Raw genomic sequence first — 20,257 nt, 5'->3', positions numbered from 1 at the left:
AGCCTCCATTTTCTCATATTTAGAATAGAGATATTACCTAATAGTTTAAAAACTCATTAAGTTGATCACTTTGGATGATCGATATTTTTGTATTCCCAAAATATTGATTACTTCCTTTCTGAAGTGCTGTCAGAGTACTTAGAATCCATGAGTGCTTCCAGATCTACTTCTAGTATTCATTAGGTGGGATGGGGTTAATGCTCAGTTTGCGGCTAATTATTTCTTCCCTACAGGAGCCAGAGACATTTTTGTAATCTAGTCAATCCGCCCATTGACCTAGATCCTGAAAGTTTTCAATCTGGCTCCCGGAAAGGCAGCACTGAGGATAGGATTGTGTGAGCACATTCCTTTGTGATCCCTCTAATGCTTTCAGATGGGCCTTTCTGAGTCCCCAAGTAGCTTCCTTGTGTGCCTATAATGAACAATATTCTTTGCTCTATCGACGTCTACTCCTCATGACCCCCCAGCCTCAGCTCCACAACTGAGAAGTCTGCTGTATCCATCCTGACTTTTCTTTCCCCAGAAGCTGCTACAGCAGTGTCACACAACTCTAAAAACTTACTCATTGCTTTCCTGTCTTAAAGAATGTTGTCCCTGTTTTCTGATGCAGTTTTCTAAATCATTTCCATTCTCTCTCTCTCTCTCTCTCTCTCTCTCTCTCTCTCTCTCTCTCTCTCTCTCTCTCTCTCAGACTCTCTCTCTCTCTCAAAGCTAGTTTCAGATAAAAAGATGTGCCTGGTTGGTAGTGCTTTGTGACATGCTTTTGAGTAATAGTCTAACCATAAGTTAGGTAATTGAAATGAATTTAGCATTCTTATAAAAAAAAAGGTAAGCCTTCCTCCTAATAAAGATAAGGATTAATTATAGATAATGCCCAGGAATATCCAGAATTCCTGGCCAGCCTTGCCTATACAAAGAGACTTGGCAAAATCACAACAAATAAAATTAATTAATTAACAAATAAAATCTGTTTTGAAGCCTGAAAGTTTATGGATCAATATTTAGTAGCGAGCTCAACAACAAAAGTGAAATCTTCCCATTAAGTTTTATTGCAATGCAAAACTGAGAAATTCAACAGGGCTCTCTAGGTATGGACCACCAAGCTTCAGTTTGTACTCTATCTTTGGTTTATTACTTCATATACCAGAAACCTTATTTCACTCCTTGGACAACATAGATTGTCCCTATGTGTGGTGATTTGAATGAGAATGGCCCCCCATAAGCTCTAATATTTGAATGTTTGATCACCCCCATCTTCCCAGTTCAAGGAACTGTTTAGTAAGGATTAAGAGGTGTGGTCTTGCTGGAGGAGGTGTGACACTTGTAGTGGACTTTGGGGTTTCCAAAGCTCATTGCTGACCCATGCTTGTTCTTTCCTCTGCCTGCAACTTGAGGATCAGACGTGAGCTCTCAGCTCCAGTGCCATGCAGGCTTGCCGCCATAACCTCCTCCCTGATGATCATGGACTAACACTCTGAAACTGTAAGCAAGCCCCCAATTAAGTATTTTCTTTTATAAGTCATCTTGGTCGTGGTGTCTCCTCCGAAAAATAAAAAGGACACTATGTAAATGTCTTATAAAAGATGGCTGAAACATAGCATGCCCCACCAGAAGGCAATACCAAGGGGCGGCATGGCAAGGATCTAGTCCACAGGCATCTGCTGCAATGCCAATAATGATGATGAAGATGAAATAAACTCACCGGAGATTTAAAACATTGCTTTTTAGTGCTGTAAAAAGAGATTCATTGCCAAAGGCAAAAATCCATATTTTCATATTCCACGCTAGGAGTTTCCATTTCTCCTTGAATGAGATTATGGCTTCAAAATGATCACAAGATTTATGAAAACTCTTCTTCACCTTCAGAAATCTGCTCATTCTGCAGTGTGTTCTCTGTGTCGGGCTGATCTTTCCAAATCCTGTCAGAGCAGCGTCTCCATTTTATTTAGCACCCATAAAATATAAGTAGGTAAAACATGGAAGGATTTTAGGGAAATGAGAGTACTCTATGTAGTATTATAACGATATACATGTTTGCCTTTGTACAAATCCACAGAATATAGAAAAACATGACTGAATCATGGTGATATTATGAACTTTGATAACTTATGTATGTACCAATGTAGGTTCAACCAGGTACAAGAGTTTCTTTTTGGTGTGCTCTCTGATGGGAGATGCTCATAGTGGGAGACCTTGTTAAAGAGGCTGAGAATGCACAGGGAATCTTCCACTTATCTTTTCTGTGAACTGAAAACTATTCTTTTTTTGAGAAGCTTTGTTTTTTTATTTTAAAATAGATTCTTGTCTCATACAATACATCCCAATCACAGTTTCTACTCCCTCTACTCCTCCTAGCTGCCCCGCCCCCACCTCACCCTCTAGATCCACTCTCCCTCTGTGTCCTCTTCAGAAAAGATCAGGTCTCCAAGAGACAACAGCCAAACAGAACAACAACAAAAAAAAAAGGTAAAGTAAGATAAGGCAAAAGCCCTCTTATCAAGACTGGACAAGGCAATCCAATAGGAGGAAAAGAGCCTTGAAAGGAGGCAAAAGAGTCAATGATACACCCACTCTCACTGTTAGGAGCCTCACAAGAAGCTAACAGTCATAGCATATATGCAGAGGATCTAATGCAGACCCATGCAGGCCCTGTGATTGCCATTTCGGTCTCTGTGAGCCCATATGAGCCCTGCTTAGTTGATTTGGTGGGCCATGTTCTCCTGGTGTCCTCCATCCCCTCTGACCCCAGTCTTTTCTCCCCCTCTTCCATCCCTCATCTCCTAGGGGAGGGACCTCATAGAGACCCCCAATTTAGAGTCTCTCTCTGCATAATGTGTGACTGTGGGCCTTTGCACCTGCTCATATCAGCTGCTAGAGGAGGCCTCTCTGATGATGACTGGACAAGAAATCTATGAGTTATTGCAGAATATCTTAGGAATCTTTATCTATCTATCTATCTATCTATCTATCTATCTATCTATCTATCTATCTATCTATCATCTATCTATGTAGCTGCCAGTCTTATTTGGTTCTACCATAGGTCTCTGGGCTATTCTTTCTGCAGTTTCTGGTCAACCAGAAGTATAGTGCATAGGCTTCCTCTCGGGTGATGGGCCTTCAGTTAAAATCAAAATTGCTTGGCCATGCCTACATGTTCTACATCACCATTACCCTAGCACATCTTGCAGGCAGGACAAACAGTAGGTGGATTTTGTAGCTGAGTTACTGTCCAAGTTACTCTTTCAATAGCCTGCAGAGTACTTTGGTAAAATCTATTTTAAAAATGTAAGTCCTCAAAAAAAAAAAAAAATCAGTGGCAATGTCTGGTGTAATTGTAACAGAGTTTATTCAGTTGGTAGAAGAAAGTTTGAAAGTTTGCTTTGACTGCCCAGACATAGATATGAGTTATTCATTTACTCATCCATTTGTTCAAATATTTTGCTAGTATGGAAGCCTCAAACAGTATACACATGATCTCGAGCAGTTCTGTCTAAAATAGCTTTTTACAAAGATAGAAACGTCTTTAATTTGAAACCTCTAATGTGATACTCACCAACTACAGGAAGAAATGTTAATTATGGCTAATTAAAATTAAACTAAAAATTCTGTTCCTTGGTTGCCATGGTTACCTTTTTTAATTACTCACAAGTTACATTTTTTTTTTAACAATGTAGGACTAGGAGGAAAAGACAGGCTTGCACACCAAAAGGAAAATTAATTTGCTTTCTAAGGTTTGTGACTCTGTTTTATGAGAGCAAGAGAAGGAATATAATATGTTGCCCAGTGGACTTTAAGGAGCTGTATTGAACCAAGCTGTAAACATATTTAATATCTACAGAGACAGGAAATGAACATTCCAGGCAGTCAAGGGAGCAAGCAGAAATGTGTGTGTGTGTGTGTGTGTGTGTGTGTGTGTGTGTGTGTGTGTGTGTGAGTGTGTGTGTGTGTGTGTGTGTGTGTGTATTTCAGGAGCAGCAAGCAGAGTAACACTGAGGAAATTGGGTGGTGATAAGCATGAAGAAAACAAGCCAAAGAGAACTTAAGTTTGAATTGTAGAGAAAACAAAGTACTCTGCCATTAGTGCAGTAGTGGAGAGCAGTGTGTGAGCAACAGAACTGTTGGTTTTATGAAATCATATTTCCATGCTGAGGATGAGACGATGTCAAGGGAACTGTTTATCAGCATCCCTAGCCACAGTCCACTACATGCTGCTCACCTCAGTTGGTAAAATCAAAGATGCCACTAGACATTGCCCAGAGTCTTCTGGGGGAAAACTCTTAATTGGGAAGTTTCACTGTATGAACGGCCAGCAAAGACACCGGGTTGAAGGCAGGGAACTTGCCTCAGGGTCCTTGTATCAGGTGCTGAGGGACTGAAATAAGGGATTCTGTAGAGTGGAAACAATTGAAAATGTAGACTTAGATGTATGTGTTTTAACTAAAATCCTAGGAATGGTTCTCTCTGCCCTGCAGCCATCTAGACTTAGTGGAGACTACCATGGTTTCCAGTTAATCTCCAAATATAAGGGTGTTTTTGTTGTTGTTGCTCTTTGGGGTTTTTTTGTTGTTGTTGTTTCTTGTTTTGTTTTGTTTTGTGTGTGTGTGTGTGTGTGTGTGTGTGTGTGTGTGTGTGTGTGTGTGTTGAGTCCATTTAACAAAGTGTAATTAAGCTTTGGTTATTTGTTTTCCTTCCTGAGTTCCTGTGTAACCGAGGACTCGGGGTACAGGACCACAGGAACATGGGTCTGTTTCCTTTCATTGCTGTTTTGTTTTTCCTTTCATTACATTTTCCCAGGTGCCTTGATCTTCTCCTCCTCTCTGATTGGGGTACCCTGTGTGCACACCTACGTATGGTGCATCTTTGCCCACAAACCTGCTAGCTCTTACCTCAAAGGTCATAGCCTCACTCTCTCAAACAAACGATTCCTTTTCTACAATCTTCAGAAAATTCTTTATTGTTAATTAACATCAACATACTTTAATACATGATTCTCACCAGAAATATTCAAACTTGGTGGAATAGGGACTTACGGCTGTTATGGTCACCCCTAAAAACAGTGCCAAACACCTAAGATGCTGTATATTTATGTGAGGAAAGATGGGATAGGTTTTCTACTAGCAGAGACACATTTCACTCCATTCAGTCACTTTGAGACTTAAGACCAGTGAATAAAACCACAGGAAAACAGTGTTCATTTCTACAGGCCTCACAGAATTTGGCATTTGACGTAAGCTGCTTGCTCCCTGAAGGTTTTTGCCTTCAAAATTCTCATTCAAATACCCAGATTTATGTTCAAAATTCCTAACAACATTTTCTTATACATATTAAATTATCATTCTTCCATATATGCTCAAAAAGTCAGGATCTTTATGCATTGTTACTCTCATCATAAATTCACCACATTTTCTGTTGAATAATATGTAATTTCTGGTTTGTGCTCTGATATTATGCCATTTTCACAATAAATGGTGTCATCCTCTCTCTGCTTTTCTCTGATATTTGTTTATGTTCTTAATCCATCTAAAATATTATCATTTCCAGAAAGCTGCCTTTCTCTGATGAACCTAATTATGGTGCTACTGTCTTAGAAGAAACCATTTCAGATCCCACACTCTTGACTAGGTGGTCAGTTTGTATTCTAAATAACTAGGTACCTAATTCTGCCATTTAATCCCTCTCTTGTCCTTGCCTGACTCTCTCTAAATAAGTGACTGACATCTCATGTCTCTTATGTCTCCTTCCCCTGACCCCAAGTGAGTGGAACAAAGCTGAGAACATACTTGCTGCCATAGGTTCGTAGTCTCCACAGATTTGTAATATCTCTGCTTTATACATTATACATTACACCCTAGCTTGCCCAATTTGTTCTTTGTGATTATACACTTGCTGGCATTCTGTTAGCTTCATTATCTATTTCAGTATGTTCTACCTCAACAACAGAACATGCCCTTTAAGCGCTGAAATGGTGTTTCAGGAGCTTCCCCTCCCCCAAAGTGTCTCAGTCGATGTAAAATGTTTTCCATATTAAAAGCTTTAGTGTGGCCATTTAGGTCAGATTATCATGGAGTGAATTTTCAGCCTATGTTTTTACTAAAGAAATGGCTTTGGGTAATTTATATGACACATTTTAACTCTCGATTTTTCCATGTAATCAAGTAGTATGAGTCATAGCTGTATAGGTGAAACTGGGTGAGATGAAAATCACTTGGAATGCATAGAAAATTATGTGACTGTGTAGTTGTATGTTGTATAGTTTCTGGTCAACATTTTTTGTTTAGTTTTGTAGCCTCCATACTCACATGAATTGTGATATAATTTTTATTAATGTCTAACAAATGGCTGAGAAAAAGTATTTTTTAAAAACAGCAGTTTTATTTACTCTTTTCAACCCTTTACATTTGCTACTTTAGTCTTGTGTTCCTTGAAGTTCTCAAATTTTACCTTCTCTCTCCATTTTAATTCCATACTAGGTTGCTGTATCTATGCCATTGGGTACCGATAGATTTGTATAATGAGCTATTGTTTAATGCTGCCTGGCCTGTCCTAAGACACATGCTAATGTATCAGTACTAAAAATGTTTGAAATACTAATTTTCCCCCTAATGATCCTAAGCATTTTCTTATGGTTATACCTTAATTCCGAGCCACAGGTCATTACCTCCACACATTGAATGCAGCTGATGTTTCTGTGGTTTAATGTTCCTACCATTTGCTTGATGACCCTGGGCTTCTGTCTGTGTTAGGAGAAGAATCTCAGGGAATGAAAATGAGGTCACCCAACGAGCTTCATACACAAAGTTTGCATTTCAGTGTTTGTTTGAAAACATTCATGATGCTGAAAAATGGTAACAAAGGTCTGAATTTTCAAAATGCAAAAGCACAAACAAAGTTGCAGTGAATCAGTCTGATGCTTAAAGACAAGCATTTCAGTTTGAGTTCCTACCATATTCTTTTCTATGTCTGTTTGTGTGCGTGAGTGTGTGTGTGTATGTACCATAAAATAAAATACAGATAACTTTCTTTGCTGCCTCTCTGAGTGATTGACTTGTCTACATTTTTCTTGCAATAATAATCTTTATGATGTCATTATATTAGTTAAAATATCTGACATATATATCTATTCATGTTATTTTATTTATGCATGTATGTGTATTTTCTTTTGACAATATTTTATGTTTTAATATTATAAATAATAATGTGAGGAAAATCTACACGACAAATATTTATTTGAGATATTGATTCTAAGACACATATATACATATATACTAATATATACTCTAATTAGGGGATATTTTCAATAGTGTTAAGCATTTATAATATATTATTCCATATTAGAATAACCCAGAAATAAAATGAACTAATGTAGATAAACTCTCAATGTCTAAATAAACCAAAGATTCAAATCATTTCAACTAAGTAGTTTTAGGGAATTAGCACCATGCCACTTTTCAAACATTTTCTTGATCTGTACAATGAGATTGTGCCTGATGATGTAACCCTACAAATAATACTGAGCAGATTTGATGGTAATAAAATCTGTCTATCTATCTATCTATCTATCTATCTATCTATCTATCTATCTATCTTCTATTTATTAATGAACCTATAGCAAAGCAATTCATCCTGCATTCTTCAATATTAATACTACCACTAAAATTCTAATTAATTTGATACCATGTTTTTACTGAAATTTCCAAATCCCTATGAAGTTCAGTCAAAGTAGGATGCTCATTGGCTCACAAAAATAAACTTCATGTAGGACCAAAGTCAGTTGACACTGAAATTATGCTGAAAGCAAAACACAAACACCTCCTTATGGCCTTTATTTTACCTGCCTTTGCCATGTAATACCTGAATATAGTAGTCAGGTTATTTGTGTACATATAGATTATATATGTCTTGAAACCTTTTAATCAAAGAGAAAGGAGGTTATTTCTCAATATGAGTTTGGAAACTACAAAAAGTATTGTTATTCATGCTATTTGAGCCAGATGTGCCTAGACATTTACTTTCTGTCCCAGTAAAGGAATGGACACTGGAAGAATTTATCCATGGTGTAGGGTATAAAGGCAGTCCTTCCCAAGAGAGATAGCAAACTCAGGGCCACCAGAGAGACTGTCATCTCAGAAGCCAAGCCACCTGGATCTCATCCATAGAAATCAGTAATGTTTGAGCTAACTTAATTAGATGACAGTTCTCATTCCTTATTTTAATTCAGTTCCCACAATTTTACTTCTCTGCAGTCAACTGTAGTGTAAAAATAGCATTATATTGCAAGGAGGAATTATGATCATTTGAGAAGGAGAAAGAAGAGAGACCAATCCACTCTCACCCAACTTTTATTAAAGTATGCTGTTCTAATTGTTATGTTTATTGCTGATGATTGCATTGTCAGGGTTCTCTAGAAGAACAGGACTGATAAAATTAACATATATTACAAAGGAGGATTTACCAGGCTGGCTTTTGTGATATAGGCTAAGTATTCCAACAATAGCTGATTATAGACTCAGAGGCCAAGAAGCTGGTGGCTGCTCAGCCCATCAAGCTGGAGGAGATCCCAAATCAATGCTGAAGACTTAGAAGACTCCCGTAGAGCCACAGGTCATCAGTCCATCTCGGAAGCGAACAGGGTCTAGGTTCGATGTCAGTGGAAAATGGCAGCATCAACAGTACAACAGGATAGTGCTCACCAGCAAAAAGCAGAGGCAGGTGCTGTGTGCTGTATGGTTTTTCATGGCCTTTTCTCCATAGAGACAGCTGCTGCTGGAAGGGTTCTGTGCTGAATAGTTTATGTCAAATTGATACAATCTAAAGTCATCTGAGAGGAGGGAACCTTGTAAGATGACTTGATAAATGGTATTAATAATAATAATAATAATAATAATAATAATAAACCTGGAGCCAGATACTGTGGTGAAAAACTGAGAGATCAGAGGAATAGGACAAGCCAGAGCTAACCTCATCTCATTGACACAATCATTCTCCAAAGAGGCCTACTTTCTGTATACCCATGTCTATATGCCTTTCTGTTTGGCCATCTCACTTCCTCTCTCCACCAAGCTACATCACTTCCTGTCTGTCTGTACAGACCTCTAGACCTCTACGGTTAGTGCTGGGATTAAAGGCATGTGCCACCATACCTGGCTCTGTTCCCTGTAGCAGGAATCTTAAAGAGTTCTTATTAATAAAATCAAACCTCTGAGCCAGGTATTGGGGTGAAGCTGGAAGACCAGAGATACAGAACAAGCCACAGCTACCTCACCTTGACAGATCCTCAGCTGGTCTTGTTTCCTCACACTGGAGGCCTCTGAGTCCTCATCCAGAATGAATCTAGGCTGAACTGCTACTCGAAAGCCTGAAAGCTTAACCAGCCAAATGCTTCTAGTTTCTGGTCTTCACGCCTTATATACCTTTCTGCTTTCTACCACCACTCCCTGGGATTAAAGGCTCACTTCTTGGGATTAAAGGCATGTGTCACCATGCCTGGCTCTTTCCAATGTGGCCTTGAACTCACAGAGATCCCAGATGGATTTCTCCCTCTGGAATGCTAGGATTAAAGGTGTGAGTGCCTCCATTTTCTAGCCTCTGTTCTGTTCTCTGACTCCAGATAAATTTATTAGGGTACACAATATTTTGGGGAACACAATACCACCACAGTTCCCAGTGTGGCCTTGAACTCACAGAGATCCAGATGGATCTCTGCCTCCCAAATGCTAGGGTTAAAGATGTGTGCCACCATTGCCTAACTTCAATGCTTACTATAGTGACTGGCTTTTTCCTCTGATCTCCAGATAAGCTTTATTGGGGTGCACATACAAAATATCACCACAGAACCTCAATTAAGAAGATGCTTCCATACGATCAAGCTATACTCAAGCTCATAGGGCATTTTCTAAATTAGTGATTGATGGAGAGGGATCAGCTTTTTCCTGGACTGGTGGTCCTGGGTTCTATAAAAAAGTAGGCTGAGAAAGCCAGTAAGAAGCACCCTTCCATGGCCTCTGCATCAGCTCCTGCCTCCAGGTTCCTATCATGGCTCTTTTTGATGATGAACTGTTTGTTATATGGAAATGTGAGTGAAATAAACACTTTCATCTACAAGCTGATTTTGGTCATGATATTTCATCACAGCAATATTAACTCTAACTAAGACAGATACCCTGCTCCAGGGGATGATATTCAACCCTCAATTAACCTTACTGGACACGCCTTCTCAGATATTCCAGGAGACTATCTCTTAGTTGGTTCCATATCCAATATAGTTGAGAATTAAGATTCTCAGCAGTGATTGTTGTTAATATTTTATAGTGCTTTATTTATAAATGAAAACTTTTTTATCCTAGGTATAGATACAAGGAAACATTCAGATAGTGAAATTTAATACTCCAAGGCTAAAGGCATCCATTGGCAGATCTTGAAAAGATATTACCTGTAGACAGGAACACAAGTGCTTATTGCTATGATCTATAAAAAGGAGTTCCAGGGGCTGAAGATAATGATAAGCAGTTAAGAGTACTTTCTACCCTTGCATTAGACTGAGTTCAGGTCCTAGCACCCATATGGCAGTTCACACCTGCCTGTAACTCCAATTTCGGTGATATGATGCTCTCTTCTGGCCTTCAGGTACACTAGACACTCACATAGTGCATATGTACATGCATGCAGGTACTCACAAATAAACACAAAGTAACATTAATTGGTTTTACAAAGCTCTTCAGATGCCCCTTAGTCCTTTCTTTTGTCTATGTTTCATTTAAAGAGCAGATTTTTTATTCCTTTATTATTACCGGTTCAGTATTTCCTTCTTGATGGTTCCTTTTTTGTGTATGTATGATGACTTTGTTGTATTTATTATATTTTTACCTTATTGTGAGCTGATTTTAAGTTTATTTTTTGTTTAAAAATTCGGTTTTTCTGAAGAATTTACAATCTGCATCACATCCTTGTAGTGTTTGTGGATGTTTTGTTAAAGTCTGCCATTTTGTTAAAATGGTACCTCTTGGAACTAGGGGATGGCTTAGTCAACCAATTCTCATTCTGAGAGCATGAGGATCTGAGTTCTATTCCCAGCATTATGTAAACTGAAATCACGACTGCTTATGACTGTAATCTCAGACTGGGGGTGGGGGCAGATTGACAGATCTCTGGGGATTATTGTCCAGCCAGAGTAGCCAGATGGGGAGCCATGGGTTCAGTAAGAAACACTGTCTCAAAGCAGAAAGGTGGGCAGTTGCTGAGGAAGACACCTAGCATCAACCTACGGTCTCTGCCCTCAACACACTCCTGCATTGCCCCCATGATTCCGCTTTCATTTCCCAATGTTGCTGACTATGACTTTTTCTCTTTGTAGCTATTTTCTTTTTGTCTTCTTTTGACAAAGATTCTAAGTTATCTGTCTATCTCCTGTGGGAAGATCTGCTTCTGATTTTGTTGGCCTGTATTATATTTATCAGCCGAGTTTAATTTTAGGTGTCCATAAATTCCTATCATGATTTAATTGTTTCTTTCTAGAAAAGCATGTATGTAATTTAATATCTCATTATTTTAAGTATATATATGTATATATATATATATATTTATATATATAAAATTTTAAATATATATATTGGCCAGAGAGATGGCTGCTTTTCAGACAGCCTGTGTTTAATTCCCAGCACCCACACTTGGGTGGCTGAGGACCACTTGTAACTCCAGCTCCAGAAGTTCTGATTGACACTTTATTCCAGTGTCTACAGGTGCTTACACACATGTGATACGCACATATAAATAAACAATAAAATAATTTTTTCAAAAAACATGAAATTTTCGTAAATAACTTCAACTTTATTCAATAATTTAATATAAATCCCTCATTTGAATTAATTCTAAACTTGTCAGATGTTGTGTATTTTTCCTTTTACATTCCAACTGTTCTGTTTTGCTAACCTAGTGCAATTTTATATAATTGCAGCATTATAAGAAAATACCGCTTTTGTAACTTTTTTTCATTCTTTTAAAATTGTCTGGCCTATATAAATTTTCACAGAATTGCTGGTACTACATATTTAATGAATACCGACTTTTGTTTTAGTTCAGGCTTTTTATTGTTGAATTTTATATATTCTTACTTTTCGTTTTTTTCTTTACCTGTCATTTGGGTATATAAATCTGCAATTACTTGGGAAATACTAATTTTAAGGTAGCTTAGTGGTAGAGTGTTTGTCTAGCATATGTAAGGCCATAGTTTCAATCCCCTGTAACACATGCACACACACACACACACACACACACACACACACACACAGAGAGAGAGAGAGAGAGAGAGAGAGAGAGAGAGAGAGAGAGAGAGCTTTTTATAAAAATAGGAATTCTTCTGTTTTCTTGCTTTTCCCTCTTCTGCTCTCCATTTTATTTTCATGTCTTTTCTGTAGAGCTCAGCCCTGTGTTTACTTCCTTTTCCTCAGGTCCTCCAGGCCAGCAGCCCTGCGATCCCTCAGTATTACAGGGTTTGCATTAATGATGCAATTTGGTGTTGAAACCACAGATTTGTTCATCTAGGTTCTGGTCCATATCATGAGATACTCTGTTTATACAGATTCTCTCCATTTGTCATTTATAAAGTGTAGTTTCAAACAACTTTGTCCAGCAACTTTTGTCCAAATTTTGTCTCATTTGATTGAGAAATTTTAGAACTACTCATGGTTTAACAATAAGTTGGCTTCAGTCTCCCACCTGGCACAAAGCTCTTCCCAACTATTTACCCACTAAAGCCAAATGGCCAGTTAATTCTGAGCCTCAGCTCAAGATCCATGGTATCACCCTTATTTGGTTTCTGCTTTATATTTCCTTTTCTTGTCATCTTTTTATCAAACTTTTTAAGCCCTTCCACCATCTAATCCCTTTCCTGTATCTCTCTACCTCAAGAGTCTTCAGACCTCATCTCCAGCTGTGTAATGCTATTCTAGATTGCTATCCTGTTTTACAGACGGAGGTAGGCTGATGCCCTTCTGATTTGATTGAGATGAGAAAAGGATGTTCCTGGAGTCTTTAGATATTCTAAGTTTTTAATAACACTTTCATCATCTACATTGTATGTTTCTGACTCAAAACCATGAGTGCTAAAATTAATATGAACCTTAAGACTGTCAAGGCTAGACTTGTACTAAACTAAAACATTACAATCAACTCTATGATGGTACTATCCATCTTCTAATTTAATGGATACTTTCTGGGGCTCCATTATGCTACAAAACACCATGATAGGCTCTACATGTGCCCTACATGCTTGGTATACCTAAGTAATTGTTAATTATTATCATGTAGTTATTAAATCTAAAAATCAACTTCTATCTCTTAATAAGTTACTACGTTTATTTCAACATAATACATCCTCAGTCATAGCTTCTAAGTTCCTAAGGCAATGAAAAACATGCTTAAATTATGGTCATTGCTCAAAAGTTTGAAAATATTACTATGCATTAATTTTATTGAATCATGTAGCACTTACCTTGTTTATTAAAAACATACATTTTAAATCATTTTAACATATTTAAACTATGAAACATTGATCATTTGACAGCAACATCATTAGGTATTAAACATAAAAACATTTTAATATTTATTTCACCCAATATAAATGAGGAGGCTAGTTTTTTTTAATTTTTAGTGTAATTCCTCATATTTTAATACTCATTGTGATAAGGTATATTTTTAATCCTCTTTAATTTCAAGTCTCCAGACAATGTCCAAGTCAATAAAAATGTCTGTTGTAAGAGGTGCACCCAAATTAAATTCTGATTAAAACTTATCTGCTATGTTCCCTAGGTTGAACAAAGATCCCATTTGTGATGTCTGAAGATGACTGAAAATCTTTATATTTGGGAAGGACTTTTTCTAATTTGTAACATTAATATTCCCTGCTAAGACCTGTGAACCGATCTTTCATTTTTCTGGAATGAAACTCACTGATTCCTCACAATTCTTTCAAAAATGTGTTTACATGCTTGAGAACATTGCAAATTTTCTCTGCTTCTTTTAAGTCATTAAAGATTGAGCATCTCATTTGTTAGATTGGGGACACAGATTTCATATTGCTTTGCCAGTGACAACAGTTACAGAATTTTAAAACAAATGGCATTCCTTGCATGGCTGGTGTGTTTAGGGAAAATGAGAAGATTTCCTTGAACTCGTATCCAGGTTGTTCACTTTTTACAGGAAGGATACACATCTGGCAGGAAATAGGAAAAGGGAAACTATGACCTTGATTAAAATAACAAAGAAAATTGTTTAGTAAGAAAGTTAATGCCTTTAACATTTTTAAAAATTAAGAAAGAAAGGAAAAGAAAGGTTGTGATTTGGTGGTTAAAAATCAAGCTTGGTTTTAGAGGAAATCTGTGAGACAAATTGAAAAGTCTACTGAGTATGAACAGTGATGCGGTTCTGATGTGGCCAATTCATTGCATTTATGAATGAGCACAGAAACTGAATGCAGAAACATTGAGGATGAATGTAGAGGGAGAGCAGGAGCCCCTCTTGCCCTTCACCCCACCCCCATTACTGATGTGGAGTGGTCCTCAAAAATTGACATATTTTTTCTGAGAGGCCAACGTCTACACAGGAAGTCTAGACTCCCGATGGATAAGGCCAGGCTTCTTACTCTTCTGGAAAAGCCCCTTCGCTTTTTCCATTACACTTGATTTATCTGCTTTTCTGTTTTCCCTCTGCTGCATCCAAACAAACACCTTCCTCCTTGCTCTCATACAACAGCTATTAATTGTAATTAAGTGTTTTGTGCTCTATAAAATGTTTGTTTTTAGCAGTTTTCCTGCAATAGCATAAGCATTATCAAACAAATACAATATGTTAACAAAACAGCCCAAACAACTCTATTAAGAAGTTTGTCTAACCCTGACCATTGCATCCATTTAGATTTCTAACTCTTTTTGTTTGTTTGTGTGTTTGTTTGTTTTTCAAAACAGAGTTTTTCTATGTAGCTTTGAAATGTGTCCTGGAACTCACTCTGTAGACCAGGCTGACCTTGAACTCACAGAGATTCATCTGCCCCTGCCTCCCAAGTGCTGGGATTAATGGCATGCACCACCACTGTCTGTAGCAGGAATCTTAAAAGTTCTTATTAATAAAATCAAACCCGAGCCGAGTTATTGGGGTCCATGCTGGTAGATCAGAGAGACAGGACAAGCCACAGCTATCTCACCTCACCGGATCCTCAGCTGGTCTTGTCTCCTCAGACTGGAGGCTTCTGAGTCCTCATCCCAATGGCTTTCAGCTGAATTGCTGCTCCAAAGCTTGAATGCTTAACCAGCCAAAATCTTAACCAGTCAAATGCCGCTAGTTTCTGGTCCTCACGCCTTATATATCTTCCTGTTTTCTACCACCACTGTCTGACCTTATCTTCCTAAATTCATTTGTGGCATTAACTAGCAGTACTAATTAGTTAGAAGTGTATTATAGGAAATGCACATAAGTATTTTTTCTTATTTCTAGTTCTATGTTTCACATAACTCATACACATATAATTTGTGCAATAAAACAAAATATAAGTGTTTATATGTTTTACATCTTTTCACAGAACTAAAATTTCAGTAGTTCCTTAAAAATTGATCTTCATAATTTTCATTTAAGATTTTATATCTTAAGAACATTGTTAGATATAATTTTATATCCAAGATGAGGACATAGTGAATTCTTTTTAGGCTAGAGAAATATGTTTTTTGTGGCATTGATAAAACTATAACAAAAATCTCATGTTTATGTTTTTATTATAGGTTCCTATATATACATATGTATTTATGTATATATACACATATATATTTCTTTCATTATGTGTTTTAAAGGGCCATATAATAGCATCCTGTGATGCCCGTGGAGTCACAAAGCTGTGGGACTTCCGGAAGCTCATTCCAATTGTGTCCATTGATGTGGGTCCGAGTCCTGGCAATGAGGTGAACTTTGATTCAACAGGTAGGGTCCCTCTGTCTCACTCTTGTCTCCTAACTAACAATGTATTTTTTTTTCCTGAAATGTTTTTTTTTTCCCCTCTAAAGCTTTTGGTAATATTTTATTTGTAGTTATATGTTTTGAATATACCAACTATGGTATTTGTAGTTTATCAATATCATGAATCTTATTACAAAAGAACTATATTAATCACAGAAGGAAGTAAGTAACAAAGAAGAGAAGTGATACTAGCGTAGACACACATGAGCTTGCTGACAGCATCATGTGTACCCTTATAGCCCACATCCCATGGAATCCTTCCCAACGTAAGCTAGCTGGGCTTCCTGAAACACAGGTAAATGAGTGGAGAAGAACCAACATTGTATCAAAGTGAACTTGAAACATTTTAATGAGATAGCTTAATTATAAAAAGTTAGGCCGGGCGGTGGTGGCACATACCTTTAATCCCAGCACTTGGGAGGCAGAGCCAGGTGGGTCTCTGTGAGTTCGAGGCCAGCCTGGTCTGCAAAGCTAGCCCAGGACAGGCTCCAAAGCTACAGAGAAACCCTGTCTCGAAAAAAAAGTTAATAAATTGCTCAGAAATGTTCTAAAATTTATATATACATTCATCTATTATTGTAATTAAGGGTTTGTGCTCTATAAAATTATTTTTGTAGCATTTTTCCTGAAATAGTGTACAAATTATCAAGCAGATAAAATATTTTACCCCTACTGATGATAGAGTGGAATCTGTTGTTAAGCAAAGTAATTCCAATCGTCCACTTAGAAGATTAAAGTACTTCTGTGTCTTCATATGTAATGTTAGCCTCTGTTAGATGATAAATGGACAGCAGATCTTCCCTTTGATAGTGTGGATTCATATTTAAGATTTTGAACTTTTGGGAATTCCTCAAAATATTTGCATTATTTGTGATAGATTAAAACAGATTTATTATGACAGGATTTCCATTGTTAGGGAAGAAATAAATATGTAAGAAGAAAAGATAATGCATTATTTAAAAACGTAGTCAGTATTAATTCTCTGGTCCAGAAGCATAAGTATGCCAAGAGTAATTCTGGAACCACAAGAGAATTGCTGTGTGTTTCTTGAAACTGGTTTTGTGTTATTACCATTAAACATCTGAAAATGGAAATGATAAGTTATTTCCTTAAATGGTATCTTGTATTTTCTTTGGATATGAACATGTAAATGATATTAGAAACAAGAGTTTTTAGTTGCTGGATATGTTGGCACCCACGTAGTGCTTAGGCGGTAAAAGTAGGAGAGTTCTTAATATAAGTGAAAGTTTCAATATTCATGATGTTGTGACACTTAAGGTCTCCCAGATTTCAAAGAGAAAGCACTGTGAAGAATAAAAGATTTCAACTACCAGTATTTCACTTGATAATGTTCTGTGTAAGAAATTAATACTTCAATGTTCTGTCATGTAAATGTGCATTGGCGTCAGATCTCCATGGGAGTTTCTCCTGAGGTGTCACAAACCAGTCACTTCCCTAAACCTATTTTGATTATCTTAAGCAGGTATTCAACTAGTCACATCTTTCAATTTTGAACTTTGAATGGTAAAACCTAAGGTTGTACATTCTAATAATGAGTAAAAGACGTTAACAAGAATATTGCATAATTAAAAGTAGTTCTGTATTTTATTATCATTATTAGATGTGTTGCTGCTGACTTTTTATTGACCTTTGTTATCCAGTTGGAAAGTTCTTTGTACAGCTAGATAAACATGATTTTTAATAAATATCACCATGTATCTTCTGCTGCACAAGTCAATATATTAGAGTCTAGGTACTGAAAATCTCCTTTTTTTCCTCCATGACTGCCAAGCTCATGGTCATACACCAATGTTAAGAAAAGTATTGAGGATCAATGGTAGAATGATGAGAAAAATAAAAGACAGAGACTGCAAACCAGAGACCCTGTGATCAAGTCAAAGAAAAGTAATTTCAGTCTGACTTTCCCATCCCTTTGGCCATTTCTTCAAGAAACATATTGTCATTAATTTAAATTTAATGTGCTTGAGAAATTACTGTCATAAGGCTTTTCTCATTGAATAGTAAGAAGCCTGTGCTTCTCTACAGACTTGCTCACTGACCCTATTTAAAAAGTTTAAAATAACCCAAAAGTTAGATGAATTAGGAGGAGTCCAAGATAGAATCAGATCATGAGTAGAAAGATAGAAAATCAGAAAGTATAATACTGGGAATTTTGTTGTTGTCAAGACATAAAGAGTGCAGATCTGAAGCTGGCCAAAATAGCAATAAGGATAAGTAACTCCTACATATTTGCTACTTACTACTTATTAGTAAAGAAATGTAGCAGAACTACATTATGAAAATATCTGAAATATAATGATAAAAATCAAGTTTGACTTAATAAAGTCAAAACATGTATTCATCTGAACATGACTAATTTCTATGTATTCATAGGGCAAGCTAATGCAAGCTTATATGACATAATGACTGCAAAGGAGTAAGAGAATATTGATCTTGCTAGAAATAAAATATATTTATTGAGAGCACATGTTTAGTTGTGCCAAGCCATATTTCCTGGTCAAGATTTGTGACAGTATTAAGTTTCACAGTTATATACAACCAAAGTGTTATTCAGCACAACTTTACTGATGAATCTCTATAAGAGGCAGATCTCTGTCCAAAAGCCACCATTGTGCTCTGGGTCTAAGAGAAAGTCATCATCAACAAACATGCACTGCCACCTTGGTATTAAGTAGTACATGTGAATGTTTAGGTAGCATACTGGCTAAGCTGGTTCAAACAAGAATTGTGTTAATGTTTCATATTCTACGTGATCATCGTATGTCCGGATCAGTTTCATTGAAGGACATCTGGGGAAATGTTCTGTTCTACTGTCTCTATCAACTATGAGTTATTTTTGTAAATACTAGATTCTTAGTCACTGAAAATGTGACACAGTGTAAGAAATATATTGAAAATCATAACACCACTGAAAGCATTGTCTGTACTGTTTGTTTCAAATTTCATGAATATAAAAACACATAATTGTTAAGTTTTAGGCAAAAGAATCATTTTAGATTTACAAAATGTGAGTTCTAAGAAATGGCTTTTATCTGTTTTGAGATTGATGTGCTAACTAGTACATCATTTATAACATGTAGCATTGATAGAGAAGTTCATATCCCAGAAGTATAGGTACAGAATACATACCATAATTCAGACTCTTAGATTCAATAATGTCTTCAGCATCATTTAGACCTTAGACAAATTATTTAATCTTCCTGGAATTACATTCCTCATGGAAATAATAGAGTAGATAATTGTCTTAGGTTTAATGAGGATTCAAAGGAATAATAGTGTCTTGCAATAAGGAAATCTGAGTTCAGTCTTCCACCATGTGTCTTAATGCTGGAGGGGATCTCAGAGATCATTCTATTCACTTTAGAAATAAGAAAAGTAATTTGACCCATCTGTGTGTAAGTATGACATCCAAAAATGTGTGCTAGTCAATGGATTTTAAAAAAATGCAAGGCTAACCCCTTATTCTTATAGTATATTAAGAGTGTGTTGAAATGGTTAACTAAGAATGATTTTATGTTTATGAAATGTACATATATATTTAAACATTTGAGCATGTATAAATCATTGTGTGTGACTTTGCTTTTCCACTGCCGCATCAGCCACTCGCACATTTGAAAGAAGAACGGTGTGGCATAGCATTATTTACATAATGTTTTATTTACAAGTACATCGCCTGTGACAAATACAGATTATCTGTGTTTATAGATGTATCCATATATTAGTATAAACTTATAACACTGTATTTGTGAGAGGATAAATGTTCCTTTCTCATTAAGCAAAGAGCCTCCCAGGAGTGTAAAACAGCAAGTTTTTGTGACTATTCACTATCTAAACAATATCTCTCACTTGGCATATTTAAAATGTTGAATGTTTTTTTTTCATTCAAAACTGTTTCAGAAAATGTTAAATGCCATTGCATGGTGAAAGTAATAAAAGTGAATTGCAAGGATTTATACATATCCCTTTTGACATCTCTTATTTCATTGTGCTTATATACTTCAGCAATATTTTTTTACTCCTTTGTAAAAGGTAATTCCAGCACATTTGTAAAGAAGTCACATCTCTAGAAAATGCAGAAGCAGAAATTTGAGCCAGATGGAGGGTATCCCGTAGAAAGCCTGTTGGTGTCTGATCATTCAAATGGGCAAAGTGCCCCAGCCTTTGGAGATAATCCCATATAGTCCCCATGAGCAGAACTATGGCAGAAGCACTAACATGAGAGCAGCCCTCTCCGCCGCCA

General features: G+C 36.7%; 1 protein-coding gene across 2 annotated transcripts in view; it reads left to right on the top strand.

Moving 5' to 3' along the window:
• Spag16 (sperm associated antigen 16) overlaps window positions 1-20,257 on the top strand; it is an 836,224-nt gene that overhangs the window by 604,199 nt on the left and 211,768 nt on the right. For both annotated transcript variants that reach the window (XM_037210300.1, XM_037210301.1), the window contains one exon: window positions 15,834-15,960. In XM_037210300.1, the coding sequence (XP_037066195.1) occupies window positions 15,834-15,960 (127 nt within the window). The remainder of the gene's footprint in view (window positions 1-15,833; window positions 15,961-20,257) is intronic.

This window comes from Peromyscus leucopus, chromosome 13 (genome assembly GCF_004664715.2).
Source record: "Peromyscus leucopus breed LL Stock chromosome 13, UCI_PerLeu_2.1, whole genome shotgun sequence".
Classification (NCBI taxonomy): Eukaryota; Metazoa; Chordata; class Mammalia; order Rodentia; family Cricetidae; genus Peromyscus; species Peromyscus leucopus.
This window is presented reverse-complemented; position numbering and strand designations above follow the sequence as displayed.